The sequence below is a fragment of the Acinonyx jubatus genome, chromosome B4 (assembly GCF_027475565.1).
Source record: "Acinonyx jubatus isolate Ajub_Pintada_27869175 chromosome B4, VMU_Ajub_asm_v1.0, whole genome shotgun sequence".
In the NCBI taxonomy this organism is placed as follows: Eukaryota; Metazoa; Chordata; class Mammalia; order Carnivora; family Felidae; genus Acinonyx; species Acinonyx jubatus.
Window position 1 is genome coordinate 4,553,322 of NC_069387.1, and position 19,571 is coordinate 4,572,892.

The 19,571-nt window shown below is 38.2% G+C and overlaps 1 protein-coding gene across 1 annotated transcript in view; it reads left to right on the forward strand.

The window, feature by feature from the left end:
* The window catches only part of NET1 (neuroepithelial cell transforming 1), a 60,743-nt gene that overhangs the window by 864 nt on the left and 40,308 nt on the right, over positions 1-19,571 (forward strand). Inside the window, exon 2 of the mRNA XM_027073324.2 lies at positions 17,549-17,615. Coding sequence (XP_026929125.1) covers positions 17,549-17,615 — 67 coding nt within the window. The remainder of the gene's footprint in view (positions 1-17,548; positions 17,616-19,571) is intronic.

Here is a 19,571-nt window from a genome sequence, read left to right on the forward strand (position 1 = left end):
GCACAGCCCGCGGCGGCTCCAGCCTCCCGGCGGACCAGGTCCCAGCGGATGGTCGCTGGCTTTGTCTGTCGTCACACGCTCCCCGTTCTGTGTCGTGTGTCTGGAAGGGTGGCCCCTGAGGGCCTCAGAAGGCTGCGTCTGGGAGAGGGGCGGCGTACAGGAGTACTGAAAACCTTGCCCTCCCGCCACGCTGTTGGAGGTGGCAGGTGCCGGTTTCTGGCTGTTGGACCTTTCGTCTCTAGGCCCACGTCCTCAGCTGTGAAATGGGGATTCAGCTGGGACCCACTTCCCAGAAGTTGTAAAATGTAGCGAGAATGCGCGTAAGAGGCGTGCGCCGCGCCTCGACACCGAGCGCTCTCGATCCGTGTTAACTGCTTGCTGGGTTTTAAAGTAACAATTCCACCTCTGCGCGTCGTTTCAAAAGGCCCTGTGGTCCGTCTCACATATTGCTTGGGATAGACCACAGTCCCTTGCGTAATTTACGTTCTACTTACGCCTGAAGGTGCTGCTCCCCGTTTGAGAGATAGGACAGCTTTCATCGACAAGGCGTTTATAAACCCATTGGGATGTTTTGTTTTGTTTTTAATTTTTTTTTTTGACATTTACTTAATTTTGAGAGACAGGGTGCGCGGGATAGGGCCAGAAAGGAGACGGAGGACCTCCAGCAGGCTCTGACACAGTGATTGCAGAGCCCAGCGCGGGGCTCATACCCACAAACCACAAGATCGTGACCCGAGCCGAAACCAGCGAGGCTCCTCCAACTGAGCCACCCAGACACCCCTATGAGCCCATCGCTAAGTTACTCTGCAGAGACCTAGGGGTTTTTTCATTAGAAACATTTTTATTGTTTTGTGGTTTAGAGTACTTGTGGTCTCACACCTTCGTGAAATCTCGGTAGTGATTACAGCCTCTATTTAAGGAGCGTTGGAAGAGCAAGAGAAGTCATTTCAGCCTGAGAGATGGAAAGACTAGTTAAGGAACACAGAATTTCGGAAATATCCAACAGAGGCAGTGTTAGATTCATTCTGCATTCATTCATTTATACTGTTGGGCACCGTCCAGGTGTTGTAGATACTGGGAATTCTGGTGAATAAAATAGATGAAGTGTCTCCTCTCATGAAGCTTAAATTGGGTGAGAAAGACTATCATCAAATATGTACAGTATCAGGTGGTCGTACTGTGAAGAGAATTAAGGCATGGTAAAGGGGATAGAGATCAGGAGAGGGTAGTGTTTCTTTTGTTGTTGTTGTTGATTTATTTTTGAGACAGAGAGTGAGTGGGCAGGGGAGGGGCAGAGAGAGGGAGAGAGATTCCCAAGCGGGCTCTGTGCTGTCAGCACAGAGCCTGATGGGGTCTGGAGCTCACCAATCCTGAGATGATGACCTGAGCTGAAATCAAGAGCCACACCCTTAACTGACTGCACCACCCAGGCGCCCCAGTGTTGCTGTGTTTAAAAGAGCAAAAGGAAAAGCTCCCATGATGATGACATTTGAGATCTGAAGACATTAAGGAATAAGGCATGTGAGTATTTGGAGGGAGAGACAGCAAGTGCAAAGGCCTTGCAGTAGAATCCCATTTGGTGTGTTTGAGGACCTGCAGAGAAGCCAAGACCCAGTGGAGGAAACAAGGGGAAGAAGCACAGAGGAAGAGGTCAGAGACGTGGCTGGGGCCAGATCATGCAGTACCTGGGATACCTACCATTGAAGGGACCTCAAATTTGAATTAGTGAGTTGGGAAGCAGGAACAGATGATGTGATCTATATTTTAAAAGGACCACTCTGACTTACGTGGCGAGAGAAGCCAGGTCCTAGAGGCAGAGGGTATTGTAGTTGAGACATCGTATCAAAGTGGAGCCATGAAAAATACTCATATTTGGGATGTGTTTGAAAATAGAGCTGACGGGGGCGCCTGGGTGGCTCAGTCGTTTGAGCGTCCAACTTCGGCTCAGGTCATGATCTCACGGTTTGTGAGTTCGAGCCCCGCGTCGGGCTCTGTGCCGACAGCTCAGAGCCTGGAGCCTGCTTCGGATTCGGTGTCTCCCTCACTCTCTGCCCCTGTCCCACTCGCGCTCTGTCTCTCTCTGCCTCTCAAAAATAAAGAAACGTAATAAAAAAAAATTTAGAAAATAGAGCTGACAGGATTTGCAGATGGATTAACTGTGGCGTTGACAGGAGAAGGCAAGAGTTCACAATTTTTTTTTTTTCTCTTTCTTAAATTGAAGTATGATTAACGTACAGTGTTATATTTGTTTCAGGTATACAACACAGTGATTCTACTCATTGCTCTCTTTTTTGCTTTTTCTTAACCTTTTATTGAACTATAACTCTTGAATTAAAGAGTGCACAAATGTTAAGCATTTAGCTCAGTGACATTTCATAAAGCAAACCCACCTATGGAACCAGATATAAATTTGAGAGTTGTCAACAAATAGACTTGAAATCATGGAACTGGGAAGTCATCTAGATTGTGAATATAAATAAATAATTTCAAGACTAACTCTTGAGGGCCTCCCAACATTTAAAGGTCAGGGTAAAGAGGATACTGGGGGCAGCTGGTGAGGTAAGAAAAGAACCAAGAACAGTCCCTCAGAGGCCCAGTGAAGAAAGGATTTCAAGGAGGAGGACATGGGATACTATGTCACATATTAGTGATAAGGAAGGATTGGAAAGTTTAAGTTCGATAAGGAACAAAAAGACGATTAAATCTGGTAATGAGAAGAGCATATTATATTAGATCATTTCCATAGACTAGTTAAAATATTGAATTTACAATGTTTGCAATGGGTTGAGAAGAGAATGAAGTGTGATTTTTCAAGAAACATGTGAATGCCAGACACTAGAAATATGGGTATGGAAAATACTATGCTTACTCAAAAGTTTATGATTTTATAGAAAAGAAAGATAAATTAATAATTGTGATAAAAGTCACTGTAGAGGTCTAACCGGATGCCACAGATGCAGATAAAAGGAACACTTATGAAAAGAACAAGAAATGATTTCTTGTTGAAATCCCTGAGTCTTGAAGGACCAGGTTAGAGAGGTGTAAATGGGTGATTTCATGTAGAGGAGAAGCATGCTGAAAGGTCCTGAGGCAAATGAACAGGAGTTCTAGATATCACGCCTAGCTGGCTCTGACTAGGTGCTAATTGTGTAACCGGGAGGATTTAGGGATAGTGATGAAAGATTATCCTAAAGAACCACATCATGAAGGAGCCTTGTATGCATGAGAGTTTGGGTTTTATCCGTGTGATGGGGAAATACTGAAAGACAAGCCAAGGACATGATACTTGCATTTTAAAATGTCATTGCATCTTCATTGAGAAAAATAAGTAGCATTTGGGAGTCATAACACTCTTTTAAGTCTTATAAAAACTATTTCTGAAAAGTGCTGATACACATAAAATTTCAAATTTGTGGTCCCTTTCACCACAACTGTGGATACCAAATTAAAAATCTCAGGTACAGATGGTGACTGGTGGGAAGTCAGTCTAGAGTAGCCTAAATGAAAGGTGAGGGGTGTTTGAATCTGATAGCTGGCAGTGAGATTGGAAAACAAGAAACCCTGAGTGTGGATTACACTTTGAAGAAACAGGGAGGCAACAGTTTGTGCAGGAGACTCTTAAGGGATAAACTTGTTATCCTTGGGTAGTAGGTAGAGGGAGAAGTGGAAGAGACAGGAGAAAAGAGATGATTAGCCCACGAGGCAGAAAAGGATGGAATTCAAATTAAGGGTAAAGAATTTAGCCTGGCTAAAAGCTACGGGTGGTGTACTTTTAGGTAAGTTTGGGGAATGGGGTAGGTTGTGAGCAGGAATTTGAGATCCTTCCCAGCAGGCTTCCATGTGAGGGCGGGAATGAGGTCTGAGTAAAGGATGATGGCGCAGGCAGCATGAGGATAGGAATGAAGTTAGAAGAGCCTTGGAGAAAAACTAGGGAGTGAAGTAACTAATCCAAATTCCATTTTCCAGAAAGGGTGTAAGACATTCCCAAGAATGCGTAAAATATGACAGGGTAATGTCAACTAATAGTGGAGCAAGAAACAACTATTTAAGCTGACATCAGATCCAGAAATCATAAGGAAGAAGACTGATATATAAGCCTACGTAAATATAAAACTTTCTGTAGGTAAGGTCACTCTACAGTAATTTGAAAAACAACACACAAGAAAAGTGAAAGCATCACTGGGTTTTTTAAAACCAGTGTTCACATACCATACAATTTTACCCATTTAAAGTGTACAGTGTTTTTCTATGTATTCAGATATGTGTAACCATCACCATAGTCCATTTTAGAACATTTTATTTTAATATCAAAAAGAAACCCCATCTCCTTCCGTTATTATTCCCCTCCCCCAAACTCCTCCCCACTCTATCCCAAGCTCTGATCTACTTTCTGTCTGTATTGCCCTGTTTTGGACATTTCATATGAACAGAATCATGTGGCCATTTTTTGGTGGCCCATCCTTTGCCCGTTTTTTAGTTGGGTTATTTGTCCTTTTTTTCATTATTGAGTTTTAAGAGTTCTTCACTCTAGGCTCAAGTCCTTTATCAGATATATGATTTGTAAATATTTTCTCTTATTCTGGGGGTTGTCTGTTCAGTTTCCTGATGTCCTTTGAAGAACGAAAGTTTTTAATTTTGATCAAGTCCAATTTATCTATATTTGTTGCTTGTTCTTTTGGCATCACATCTAAGATTCCTTTGCTGAATTTGAGGTTGTGAAGGTTTACCCCTATGTTTTCTAGTTTAAGCTCTGATACTTAGGTCTTTGATCTGTGAGAGTTAATTTTTATATATGGTGTAACGTAGGGGTACTATTTCTTTTTCCTGTGGCTGTCTGGTTGTCCCAGCCTCATTTGTTGAAAACACTGTTCTTTCCCCATCAGATGGGCTTGGCACCTTATGAAAAACCAGTTGACCGTTGGTGTCTTCGTTTATTTTTCGACTTTCAATTTTATTCCCTTGACGTGTGTGTATATCCTTCTGCCAGCACCACAGCTTATTGATTATCATTACTTTATGGTAAGTTTTGAAATCAAGACATACGAGTCCTACTTTGTTCTTCCTTTTTCATGATTGTTTCAGCTATTCTGGGTCTCTGGTAACTCCATATGAATTTTAGGACAAGCTTGTCAATTTTTGCAAAGAAGTCAGCTGAGGTTCTGATAGGGATTACATTGAATCTGTAGATCAGTTTTGGGGGGTATTGCCATTTTAGCAATGTTCAGTGTTCCAGTCTATGAACAAGGAATGTTTTCCCAACTATTTAGATCTTTAACTTCTTTCTGCAGTATTTTATAATTTTCAGAGTATAACTTTTGTACTACTTGCTTAATTTATTTGTAAATATATTTTCTTTTGGATGCTATTGTAAATGGAATTTGTTTCTTAATTTCAAGTGTATAAAAGTACACTTGATTTTTGTAGGTAGATTTTGTATCCTGCACTGTTCCTGCACGCATTCTAAAAGTTTCTTGGTGAATTCTTTAGGATTTTCTACATACAAGGTTATGTCATCAGCGAATATAAATAGTTATATTTCTTTTTTTCCAACCTGGATACCTTAATTCTTTCTCTTTCCTAGTGGCTCTCACTGTAACCTCCAGTACACTGTTGAGCAGAATCACTGAGACTGGAAAAATCCTTATCTAGTTGCTGATCTCAGGGGCAAAGCATGCAGTCTTTCACCTTTAACTAAAATGTTAGCTGTGGGGTTTTGTAGATGCCCTTTATCAGACTGAGGAAGTTCCCTTCTACTCCTAGTTTTTTAACTGATTTCATCTTGAAAGGGTTTTAGATCTTTGTCAAATGTTCTCTCTCTCTCCCCAACCCCCACTTTGGTCTATTTTTTAATGTATTGATGTGATTTTAGGTGTTAAAACAACTTTGCCTTCCTGGTATAAATCCTATTTGGTCATGGTGTATAATTTTATACTGTTGGATTCAGTACTGTTTTATTAGTTTGCTAATATTTTATTGAGGATTTTTACATCTATATTCACAAGAGATATTGGTCTGTAATTTTCTTCTGGTGTCTTTGTCTGGTTTTGGTATCAGGTAATACTGGTCTCATGAGTTGGATGGTGTTCCCTGCTCCTTTTGGAAAAAAACCCTGCAGTTTTTTGGAAAAGTTAGTGAAAAATTGGTATTAATTCTTTAAATGTTTGGTAGGATCCAGGGATAAAGCCATCCGGACCTGGACTTTTCTTTGCGGATTTTTTTTTTTTTTTTTAATTGCTAATTCAGTCTCTTCCCTTGTTCTAGATGTACTTCTTCTTAAGTCACTTTCAGTAATTTGTCTTTTAAGAATTTGCTCATTTCATTTACACTATTTAATTTGTTGGCATACAGTTATTTATGATATTCTTTTATAGTCCTTTTTATTTTTGTAAGATAAGTGGTAATGCCTCCTCTTTTATTTCCATTTCTAGTAATTTGAGTCTTCTTATTGTCTTGGTCTGTCGACCTAGAGATTTGTCCATTTTGTTGATCTTTCCAAAGGACCAGCTTTTGGCTTCATTGATTTTTTTTCTACTGTTTTTCTCTTCTCTGTGTCATTAATTTCTACTTTAACTTTTATTATTTCTGTCCCTTTGTTTGCTTTAGGTTTATTCTGCCCCTCTTTATCCAGTGTCTTAAGATGGAAAATTATTTATTTGACACTTTTTTCTTAATATAGATATTTATAACTATAAATTCCCCCCTAAGCACTACTTTAATTGGATCCTATAAGTTTTGATATTTTGTGTCTGCATTATTATTCATATGGAATTATTTTGTGATTTCCCATTGCTTTCTTCTTTGACCCATTGATTATTTATGAGTGCACTGTTTAATTTCCACATATTTGTTAGTTTCCCAATTTTTTTCCTGCTGTTGATTGCCAATTTTGTGGTTGAGGACATATTTTTATTATTTATGTCCTTTTAAATATATTTTTATTTTATGCCCTAGAATATAGTCTCTCAAGGAGAATGCTTTTCATGTGGATTTGAAAATGTATATTCTTTTGGCTGTAGTATCTAGAGATGGCAGTTAGATCTAGTTGGTTTATAGAGTTGTTCAAGTTTTAGATTTCCTTGTTGATCTTCTAGTTATTCTGCCATTATTGAAGATGAGGTATTGAAGCTGCTATTGTTGAATTGTCTGTTTTTCCCTTCTTTTCGGTCAGTTTTTGCTATCTGTATTTTATTTTGTTATTAGGTGCATATATGTTTGTAATGTTATACTTCCCTGATGGATCGATCCTTTTATCATTATAAAATGGCTCCCTTAACTTTGGTAACTGTTTTTTTGTTTTGTTTTAGATTCTGTTTTGTCTTATATTAATATAGCCAGCCTAGCTTGTGGTTTGCTGTTCGCATAGTTTCTTTTTACTTTCAAGCTATTTGTATCTTTAAAGCTAAAGTATGTCTCCTATGGATGGTACAGTTGATCCTTGAACAATGTGGTTTTGAGCTGCATGGGTCCACTTGTAAGTGGATTTTTTACAGTATTGTAAATCTGTTTTCTTTTCCTTATGATTTTCTTAATATTTTCTTTTCCCAAGCTTATTTTATAGTAAGAATACAGTATATACTCCATATAACATACAAAATATGTGCTGACCTACTATTTATGTTATACTTAGGCTTCTGGTCAACAAAACTCTATTAGTAAAGTTTTGCAGGAGTCAAAAGTTATAGATGGATTTTTGACCACATTGGGGGGTGGTTCATGATGTGCTCCTAACCCCCACATTGTTCAAGAGTCAATGGTATATAGTTGGATTATATTTATTTTATTTCTTTTAAACCTAGGCTAACAATCTCTGTCTTACTATGGGGAGATTTACTCCACTCACATTTAATGTTCTCTATTAATATAGTTTGATTTATGCCTGCTATTTTGCATTTTGTTTTATGTCTGACCTTGGTTTCTCTATTTGGCCTTTATTGCTTTCTTTTGCATTAAGTGAATGTTTTCTAATTAATGGCATTTTAATTTATTTACTGATTTTTTTTTTTTTCATTTAGACTGATTTTATTTGTGCTCTTTGTCTTTTTGGGTAGATTCAAATGACCATCTAGACTCACTTGCTTTTAGCCTGAGTACTTCCTTTTAGTATGTAAGACAGGTCTACCTACAGACAACAAATTTTCTCAGTTTTTGTTTATCTAGATAATGTCTTAATTTCACCTTCATATTTGAAAGCTAGTTTGTTTTTTTTTTTCAACGTTTATTTATTTTTGGGACAGAGAGAGACAGAGCATGAACGGGGGAGGGGCAGAGAGAGAGGGAGACACAGAATCGGAAACAGGCTCCAGGCTCTGAGCCATCCGCCCAGAGCCTGACGCGGGGCTCGAACTCACGGACCGCGAGATCGTGACCTGGCTGAAGTCAGACGCTTAACCGACTGCGCCACCCAGGCGCCCCTTGAAAGCTAGTTTTGATGGAATTGGGATTCTTTGTTGATAGTCTTTCTCTTTGAGCACTTGGAATATGACGTCTCACTGCTTTCTGGTTTCTATGGTTTCTGCTGATAGGTCAGCCATTAATCTTGCTGGGATTCCCTTGTAAGTAGCAAGTCATTTTTCTCTTGCTCCTTTCAAGATTTTCTCCTATGTTTAACCATTTTTATTGTGATTTTATCTGTGGGTCTCTTTGAATGTATCTTCCTTGGAGTTCACTGCGTTTTCTGGATGTGTAGGTTATTTTTCAGTAAATTTGAGAAGTTTTCAGTCATTCAAATATTTTTTCTGCTCCTTTCTCCTCCTGGTACTCCCATTACATGTATGTTGGACAAGAAATTTAGCAGATACAACAAAACTTTAATAGTGCATATATTTAAACCGAGAATTATACATACAGGAATTTATCTTAAAGTTATTGTACCGTATATGTGGGTGTATGTGTAAAAAAGTACGTCACAACACATCTTTATGGTAAAAAATTGAGAAAAAACAGTGATAGGAAATTAAATACATTATGATACTTTTACACAATGAAATATCATTAACTATAATCGTTTTAAGTCTCTTTCCATAATTCAGACAGAGTTTTATGTGTTATCTCATATAAGATACATGTTTCTTTTTCGGGTATGCATTTCCTTTCTGTACCTGTGCAGGTTTTTTCTAGGGCAGCCATTCTCATTCTTGTGGCATTAGGACTTTTCTACTTTCTTTAAAATTATTGATACCAGAGAGCTTTTGTTGATGTGGATTATATTTATTAAAAATTATTACTTTGTTAAATGTTTTAAAACAGATCCATTATGTTTGCATAAACAACATATTTTTAAAGGAAAGAGTTTCAAAAACAATATTAGTGAGAAGTGTCGAGTTTTTTTATAAGTTTCATAAATTTCTAGTATCAAGCTTAACAAAAGAGCAGGATTCTTATATCTGCTGCTTGCAATATATAAAGATGAAGTATATAGAGAATGAAGTATATGAGTATATAAAGAAAATCTGCCCTGACACAGGTTTTTAGTTCAGAAATGCACAAATCCTTTAATAGCCTTTTCAGACAGTTATGGGTATTCTCCTTTGATAATATACCAAAACTTGACAAGTGGCAGTGTCTTAATGTTTGGCTGCAGTTTGAATCTGAAATTGTATCAATGAACTTTTCATTCTGTTATATTAAAATCCACTGTCTTTAGATCTGTTTACTCAGCCATGATTTTGAGACATTATGTGTTTGTCGTTTGGAAAATACTGGTGTACTGAGTTAAGCAGATCTTCCAAAGGTTGATACATACTGACATATTGTCACATGCTATCAAAAAGTCATAGTCATTTATATAATCACTGGTCTCACCTGAAAAGCTTTTAAGGGTTGAGATGTCATGTTCACAACGATGGATACAGTTTTCAAAAATTCTAATTTTCATTTGAAAGCACAACTTTTTATCATTGGCAGCAATACTTCATTGTAGAGTTAATGCCTGCAAAATACCCAAGTCCAAATGATGGTAGTTTATCTGTTAGTGGGTCCCTCAAGTAAAAATATTGCTCTCTGAAAATGAATAGCTAATTCAATTCACAAATCCATTAATTACACTACTGCTTTTCCTCAAGACAACATCATTACACTGCCTATGTTCTCTTATTCAGAAAGGATCTTCCTCTGGCAATTTTTATCTTCAGATTGTTACATTGTACCTATTTACATTTCATAATTAATTGTTGTTTTTTTGAAATGGATGTGTTTTGTCTCTGGCTGCTTTTCAGAGTAGAGAAGAGCAGATATAACCCAGTGTGTAAATGGAGGGTTTGGAATTAGTTAATACAGCTTATACATTGTAACAAAAGAGAAGAAAAAGTTTATGGTATGCTGGTAAATTGGACAGTATAAGTGTGCAGGATATAATATTATACCATGCAGAGTCAGAGTCGTAAGCTGAAAGTGAGATGGCGGTGAGGAGGGAGTATTGGAAGAGTGAAGAGGGAAAGGTTTGAAGTAGTTCTTTCCAAGAGTAGGAGAGGAAGTGACAAGGGAAATGTAATTGCTGGGCAGAGTAAAGACCTACATGAAATGTGTGGTCAGGAGTTTAAAGTGAAACTCGTCACCACGGGTTGGGGGTGGGGGTGAGTGTGCATGTATTGGCACACATGTACACATGGGTGAACACTGCTGTTGACGGGACCCACCTTTAATCAGCCCACAGGCCTGGAGCTCATTTCCAGCCACACCTATTGCTAATTATTAATGGTAGCCCACCAACCAAGAAACAGGTAGGTTAGAGGATGCCCTGGGCGATAGAAATGGCTCGGATGCACAGAACCTAGGAGAAATGGATGGCTGCTGGTTTTAAGTCTGTGCCGCGTTAAGTAAAGGATCATGAAGATGATTTGCCCTGCTAAATATTACTTCTGGGGGAACATATCATATGTGTGATGACTGCTATAGGCCATGGCAGGGGAGAGATGATTAGGAGGAAGAAAGAGTAGAAACAGCTGGAATCCAGTAGGGTGTAAGCTTCTGTGCAGGTTTTTCAGCGGGCCTCTCAAATCCTTCCTCCCCTTACATCCTCTCTTTGCTCTGGGTAGTAGGAAAGGGTCTTGTGCACGGACAGCCCTGGGCCCTGCCATAGGATTCAGAGCTTGGAAGACGGCCTGCTTTCCTGATCTAGTTTCCCTGACGCCGAGTCTGTTCTGGCTTCACCTTTGATTCAATTCATCGTTTCCTCTGGGAATGTACATTCTTTTAGACTGAGGCCCACAACCAAATGAAATTTTAGTTTTTAAAGAGTTTAGGCTTTATAGTAAGGCTTTTTCCTGGGTTCAGACTCCGGCTCTTGAGAACTTAATCTCTTTAGATCTTACTTCATAGTATCTGTCTCATAAGGTTGTGAAAATCCTATGACATAATTCATGTCAAGCATTAGAACGTACCTAGACCTAGCAAATATTCCAAGAATATTAGGTATGATTATTTGTATTTTTTGCAGGGAACACCAGAACTATCACTTATTTACTGTGTATCAAAGAGTATTTAGCAGTTAGCTCTGTTGTCAGCTCTTGTAGAGGCGGTGTAGTATGGTTTTTCACGGCGAGGTAGAGCTGGACTAACTGGAGGTAAATCCTGGTTCTGCCGCTGACCACTTGGAGGCTTTGGCCCGTTTCGTCCATACATGCCATCGGCCTCTTCATCTGTAAAGTGGAAGTAGAAATAGGACCTGCCTTATGGAGTTGCTCTAAGGATTGAGTCAATGCACAGAACTCATATAAACTTCTATGTTTATATGTACATAATAAGCATTCAGTAAATTTCTTGCTGCTGTTATCAAAACAAACAAGCAAGCAAACAAACAAAACTGACTCCCATTTTAGTACTGAAAGAGAGAGCCTTAGCATTTAGCACAACTTCTTTTATACGTGAGACGTGTGAAGCTCTGTGAATTTCACAGCTAGATACTGGAAAAAGTTTGTCCTGTATTTGCTAACTCCTAATTTAATGTTGTTTCTCACGCTTCCTCCACAGAATATCTCTAAAGAGACGTATTAGTAACATCAACCAACAAAATAATTATCACTCATGTAACCACGTTTAAGGAGCTCTTCTTTGCAAATGCTACAATTATTGGATATAAATAACATTTAAATAATTCTTTTTTTTTTTATTAAATTTTTTTTTTCAGCGTTTATTTATTTTTGGGACAGAGAGAGACAGAGCATGAACGGGGGAGGGGCAGAGAGAGAGGGAGACACAGAATCGGAAACAGGCTCCAGGCTCCGAGCCATCAGCCCAGAGCCTGACGCGGGGCTCGAACTCACGGACCGCGAGATCGTGACCTGGCTGACGTTGGACGCTTAACCGACTGCGCCACCCAGGCGCCCCAACATTTAAATAATTCTATTGCTGCTCTTTGGGGCCTTGGGAGAATCTACTGAACACTGTACATCACTTGTATGGCAGGAATGTAAATCCTTATGATCCTTTTAAGGATTTTATAACATTTTCCTTTTAACAGATGTGAAGTCATGCTCTCCATTGGTAGAAAGATAATACCATGCCTATGATCTACCAGTAGTGATGGGACTTACTCTTTAAATTGTGTTTGTCCAGTAAAATTGATGAATTTGTAGAACGATATCCAGGGCTAAAGGTACAGTCTTAAGCCAGGCCAGCCATTGTACAAACTCAGATCTAAGGATTCCTGCTCCCTTTAAGGAGATTTAACTTTTTGGATAGACTGTTTTTCCAAACATGTTTTAAACTAAATTAGGACATATAAACAAGTAGTTGAGCCAGTTCTTTATAATCTAGGATTGTCATTATTACTGTTTATGTAGTTGCTAAAAATAAAAGGATACCCAAATAGCTCCTAAGGCTATTTGCTCCCACATCAAAAGACCACTTTTTTTCTTAAAAAATTTTTTATGTTTATTTTTAAGAGGCAGAGAGAGACAGAGTGTGAGCAGGGGAGGGGCAGAGAGAGAGGGAGACACAGAATCCGAAGCAGGCTCCAGGCTCCGCACTGTCAGCACAGAGCCCGACGTGGGGCTGGAACCCACGAACTGTGAGATCATGACCTGAGCTGAAGTTGGACGCTGAACTGACTGAGCCACCCAAGTGCCCCTGTGTTTAACTTTTTAAGAAATTGCCAAACTGTTTTCCAAAGTCCTAGATTTCTAAATATGTACGCTTTTAGAGATTGTTCTCTTCCCTCACCGTTACTTGCCGCTGTTATCCCCTGTGCCCTCTCCCCTGAATTCCCTGCTATGGGCAAGGCAACCTGATACGGATATTGGAATTGAATCTTATAAAGACACTATGTGATAGTTTGAGTATTGGGGTAGGACGTTTTGATACCTGGAACGTGTGTGTGCTGGCTTCTAGATGCTCAGTGTTGTTCTAGACTAGAGAGGATCCAAGGTGTATCTATTATTTGGGGCGCAACAGGTAACAAAGTTGAGAAAACCCCAGTAGGGTAAGGGATATGGTCTGCTTAAGTTTCAGCTCCTGCAGCACCTTTATGAAGCAAAAGAGATCATTTCCTAATAGCGAAGATGCAAAGCAGTCCAAACAGTCCAGTACATCAGATCATTGACCCAAATAAATGAATTGTTTTAATAATATCTGTCATTATGTCTTGCCTAATTTGCCAAGAAATTGAGAACCTGAGTAGTTCAGCATCCCAAACATCAACAAATGTTAACTACAGAGAATAGTTTTCATCATTCTTTCTACATCCATGGTACCCTTGGCATTCATTAATAGATCCAAATTTTAAATTTCAGGAGTTTGTAAGTAGTCTGTAACTAGGCCGAGTCATTTACTGACGTTGCACTGCTGTGTGTGGGACCAATGTCCTTCAGAACTGCTGCATTCTTTTCTTGTTTTACCTACCACATGGGGGCTAATTTTCCGTAGCAGCTTTGGGGGCATCACAAACAGTTTTCAGTTACACTTTTTCATATTTTAGGTGCCCCAGGCCTGAAGTCTTATTGCTAATGTCAGTGACCTAGTCGGCTATATTCCTATCTTTAGTCCTTCTATTTTGCTAGCTTTTTAAAAACATTACTTTGCTAACTCATTTTGGTTGTTTTTCATTGTAAACCCCTAAATATCTACCTTATTATAAATAAATAAGGTATCTTTACATTTTTGTGGTTTTCCCCTTTAATTGGAAGAATTATCTCACTCATGTTGTCCGGTACATTTTATGAAAATGTTCATTGAGCTACCTTTCCACTCCTTATAATTCAACTTAGCTCTTAATTACGTGCCATGATAGAGGAGGGCAATGACACAAATCATAATCTTTGAAAACATAATTTGGTTTAAGAGTGAATTAACGAACTTTTTCTCTTTTTGAACATCAACTTTATAATTGTAGTTATGTTTTGTTTAGACCAAAACTAGTTCAGTGTAAAAATAATTTACATTGTTCACAACCACACCAAAAGGTAGGAAAGGAAGTATGGATGTTAGAGGCCAAGGAATAATCCCAATGGGATTAATAGAAAACATGGTTTAATACACCAAGCTTGTTCCTTCATGTTTATTTTATGTTTTAAGCATTGTAATTGTTTGGATGTGTAGAAAAGGGATCGGACACAAATCACTAAGAAGATGGAGTTCTCATTTCAGCTGTTAGTACCTTTTCAAATGGACCGTACTTAGTATTTTCTGAAAAGGCCACTTATAACCTTTTTGTTTCATGAAATCAAACATTTTTTCCCACAAGGATCTAAAATAGCTATTACATTTGGAGTCTGACCCCTGTGAAAGATGACTGAATGTCTTTCCAAGATTTTTAAAAGTTGGCACTGGCTTACATGATTTCTGGGCACAATTTGTTTATTGGGTTCTTTTTTTCCATGAGTATTCAAAACAAATAGGTGCTTGTTATTGACTTGGGAAAAAATAGCATTACTGTAAAACTGATTACAGCTTGTACTGGAAAGAATCTTGCCATATTATTGGAAGAAGTATTTTTCCAGTTGACCTATTTAAAATTCCTAAGAGCTATTTTTCTTTCCAGCTTTCAAACATCAAATTCATTCTGGGGTCAGTTTGGTTGATTCTAGAGAAATGAGTAACTTTGGTTTTGTGCTCTCCTCAACACTTGTCTTAAGGAAGTACTTACTGAATATTTTAAGTGCCACCATGATTACTACTTTGTAATGAATATTTGCATTCGATTAAAAATCATCTTCTGAGAAATCCTAATTGCTGCTTCTCAGCACAGTTCCCCACTGATGATCTTACAAACCACGTAGTATCTGACAGAACTGAGAGCAGTGTTTTTAGAAAGTGTGATCAATGGATACATATGGTATGAAGGTCCCGTTTTTCCCTATGAAACCTTATAAAACCTTATAAACCTGTACGACTTGTTTAGTCGTATGGATTATAATTATTTCAGATGTCAGTTGGTTTAACCTAAATACGGTACCTCTTCTAGTGGTTTATCAAGAATCATACCATTGTCTTCATTGTTACTTTTTCTGCAGTGACAAGGAAAACTAGTTCTTAAGTTATCTAGCTCCACTAAAGAGGCTGTCAGAAAAAAAAAAAAAAAAACAGCTTTAAGAGTAATAAAAGACTTACTGTGTTTTAATCTTTCACAAATAATTTTTTAGGAAATATTTGCTTTAAATGCCTTAAGATCGCAGCATCTATTTCTAATTATTATTAGTGGAATTGTATTTTCCCAATGTCAGCAACCTTGGTAGACACTGAACTGAACCGGCATAGGGAGGAAGAGGAACAGTCTACCGGTTTCGTCATTGAACCCTCTTTCTAATCTGCTTCTAACTTCGCTGCTATTGCGTTAGCCCCTTACCATCTATTGGAAGCAGTAGTGGAGCTTCCTCCTAACTGGTCTTTCTGACCAGTCTTGCGTTCTTCCACTTCATCCTTCTTGTTACTTAGAATTCCATAGCTGACAGCTGCCACCTTACGTATTCAAGATCAAGTCCATTCTCCTTAAGGGTTGTTCCGGAAGGCCCTTCCTTATTTCTTTTGATACGCAAACATAAGGAACTATTGTACCTACAGTTTCTCGAATATGATTCGTTTCACTCCCTCTTAACGCCCCAAAAAGCTCTTGTGTGCTTTGCTAATTGCTGTTTCTCAGATTCAGCTTTAGTACTACTCAAGGGTCGATTCTTCTGTGAAGCCTTTTTGATATCCTCTTTCTCCCTGTAGCCATTTTCCCTTGTGTTCCTTGTCAAAATACAAACAAACTTCTGCTTTATATTTAGCTTAGAAAACTACCAAAGCCCTCCTATGTGATTTAAGCTTGCAAATTCTTGTGGGTGTAGTAGCCATCTGTGGTATTTCTGTAACTTAGAGTGAACAAAGACCGTGAGGATCAAGGCTGAGAAGTGGAATGAATATACAAATGGAGAATGGCCTTAGAATCCGGAAAGCTGAGCAATAACTTTGTAACAGTCAACCCACGGTGGCCAGGCTTCGTCAGTAACTGTCAGATTCCCTACTTTTTCCCCTTCCAACTTTGAACCGATCAGAACAAGCCCAATGTGCACTCCCAGGCAATTGCAGAGGAAGCGCACTCACCTCAGCTTCCGGGCCCATAGCGTCCCATCTGGGCGCACCTGAAGCCTTCCCTTTTCTCCACCGTGAAGACTTGCCGCTCTCGCCTGCCTTTGGGTCTGCCTTTGGGTCAGTGATGGTGGGGGACTCCGTCGCCTCTAGCAAGCTCTAAATAAAGACTCTTTGCTTTTCTCCTTTAATTTTCATTTATTTCGATATGAGGGAAAACCTATTTTATATTTATTTACATCTGAAGTGGTTAATGGTAAGTATAGTTTATAAGCTGTATTTCCTGTGCGAGGTATGTTTTGTGATTTTCTACACGTTTCACAAACATAGAGGTTTATATTTTATAATGGTGAAGACAGCTTTTGTTATAAGGATTTTCTTACTTAATCCCTTACATTGAATGGAAAAATAACACAGAAGAAAAATCTGTCACTTAACAGTAACAGACAAAATCCTAGTCAAATTTTAATCTTGCTTGAGATCTTTGTCTTGGATGTAGTTATTCAGAGTTCTTTTCTTCCCCCCCCCTTGGTTAATTAAACCATAATTTTTCAAAAAAATCAGTACATGGAAGAGATGTAAACAAATGCAAATTAATTGCATTTGGGTTTTATTTATTATGTTGAGCATCCTTTTATTCTTGTTCTTAAGATATTAGGTGTGCATGTTGAATTTTATTAGACAATTTTTGCATCATTTATTGCTTCTCATTTATCCTATTAGTTTAATATGCTGTATAAGTAGATTACTTACTACTGAATCATGTATATGTTTCTAAAATAACCCTGCTTGGTTTGGTGAATTATTTTTAATTTGTCTATTAATTTTATCAAGGCCCTTTCATTTTTATAAAGATTCTAAAAGTGACCAGAAGTTACACCCCAATTTTTTTTTGCATTCCCTCATTTTTATTTTTACAATTGACTGATTAATAAAGCTGCTTTAAACAATTTTGAACCTATGAAAAAGGTAGCTTTTTATGTGTCTACTCCTTTATGTTACTGAAGTTACTCTCAATTTATTTATTGCTTGAATTTTCTTTTTACAGACATTCCCTTCGGAGAGGTAGCTCCTTCACATTTTTAACACCTGGCCCCCATTGGGACTTCACTTTGGTGAGTAGCAAACTAGGTTTTTTATTTTAAGACGCTGATAGGATTAATTCTTAGGTTGTCTTTCAGTCTGGTGTACCGTTCACTTGTCTGTACTTATCTGAGTATCTTGAGGTCTAGAGTTACTGTTACATCTTTGTTACATCTTTGTATGTAAATGTAACTGTTACAAAGTTACATCTTTGGTGGCCTGATGTAATTCTTTTCTGCTAACAAGGTAAAAATTTATTTCAATTAAACACAAAATATATCTTGAAAAGTACCAGATCTATTTATTTTTAGCCTTATGCAGTCCTTCCTCTTAGTCCTACCAGTGTGAAAATTAAGAGAATATATTATGAAACATGAAGTTGTTTTTATGTACATAGTCTTACAGCTTTTTTTCTTGGTTGAAAAGTATAAAAATGATTGCAGATAGTATATATGATGAGTGAATTATTTTCTGTTATTAATCATCCTAGTATAGAGGGACTGTTTCATTATTTTTAGAATGAGATTTACAGAGGCATCTAACTGTGCAAACTCACACCAGAAAATTGATTTTTTATAATTAAAAATTCATTACCTTATAATTCTATAAATAACATGTACAAATAGAGCATGATTTTTGCGTTTCCTTATTTGGGGGAAATAGCAACAATCATTCTGTTTCTAGTTTGCAAAGCTTTACTTGATCGTGTGCTGTTGGGTTCGGCAATACATACTCATTTGTATCCTGTTCTTTTGTATTTAATTTATATTTCTGTTGGGGACTTCTTTTGAGATTTCTGTACTCTTATACAGATTACATGTATTGTTGGTCAGTAAAGCATTCATAGCAAGAGTTTCCTGACTTTAATACAATTCTATATCGTCCCTGAAACTTTTTTCATCTTGGTTTCTTTCCCTTACGAGATGACAAGTCTAAACTCAAACAAAACTTCAGTAGAGAAATATCTCCAAACTTGATTTTGCAAAAATCACAGTAGGACAGGAGAACAAGTGCTGTTCACGTTAGAAAGGAGGAGACACAAGGATGTCACTACTTAGGGACAAGGTGACTGTTTACATAGAATGTCCAAGAGAGACAGCAGGATGTCTTTACTTAGGGACACTGTGACCGTCTACACAGAATACCCAAGAGAATGTTAATAGCAGCTGTTAGGACTAATAAGAGTTCAAGCAAGATTACTGGCTATACAATTTATAAAAAGAATTCAACAGAAGGTATATACACTTGCAATATTCAATTAAACGTAATCTATAAAGATGCTCCTGTTGAAACAAAAGCAGTTTTTAAAATTGAATAAGTCTATGAAGAGATCTGTGAGATTTTTATGGGAAAATTGGAAAGCATTAATAAAGAACAGAGACACCAAATTAAATGGAGAGAGAGTGCAGCAAGGAGAGACTCAATAAGATTGAAATGTCGGGACACCTCATACTTATAAATCCAGTGCAGTTCTGATAGAAAACCCACTCGAGTGTTAGAGCTCTCGTTCTGCAATTCAGGAAGAAAAGTAGAAGGCCCAGAACAGCATGTGAAAGTCGGGGAATGTCTTCCTTCGTGTGGGCTGTTAAGACTTCCTCCACAGGTACGGTAACTGCGGGCACGTGACGTGGGTGCGGGTGTAGTGGGTAGACCTGCGGTGAGAAAGAGAGCCCGGGACGTGGCGTGCAGGTGAGAGCTGACCGAGGAGCCGTGCTCCCGGCACGTGGTAGTGGGGGAGAGGCAGCGAGCTGTGCCACTTCATACCGGCTACCCACAAATTCCAGGTGGATGCAGTATATCCATGTGAAAAGCTCAACTTCAGAATGTTTGAAAGAAAACACAGTAGAATGTTCTAAAATCTGTCAAATTTCTTTGTACGTGTGCTAACACACGCATATGGTTTTATATGAACGCATAAGTACAGTCGTGTATGAGAGTTTTCCCTCGGTACACTTGTGTTTGCCTGGCAGTTTCCTGCTCCTGTCCTT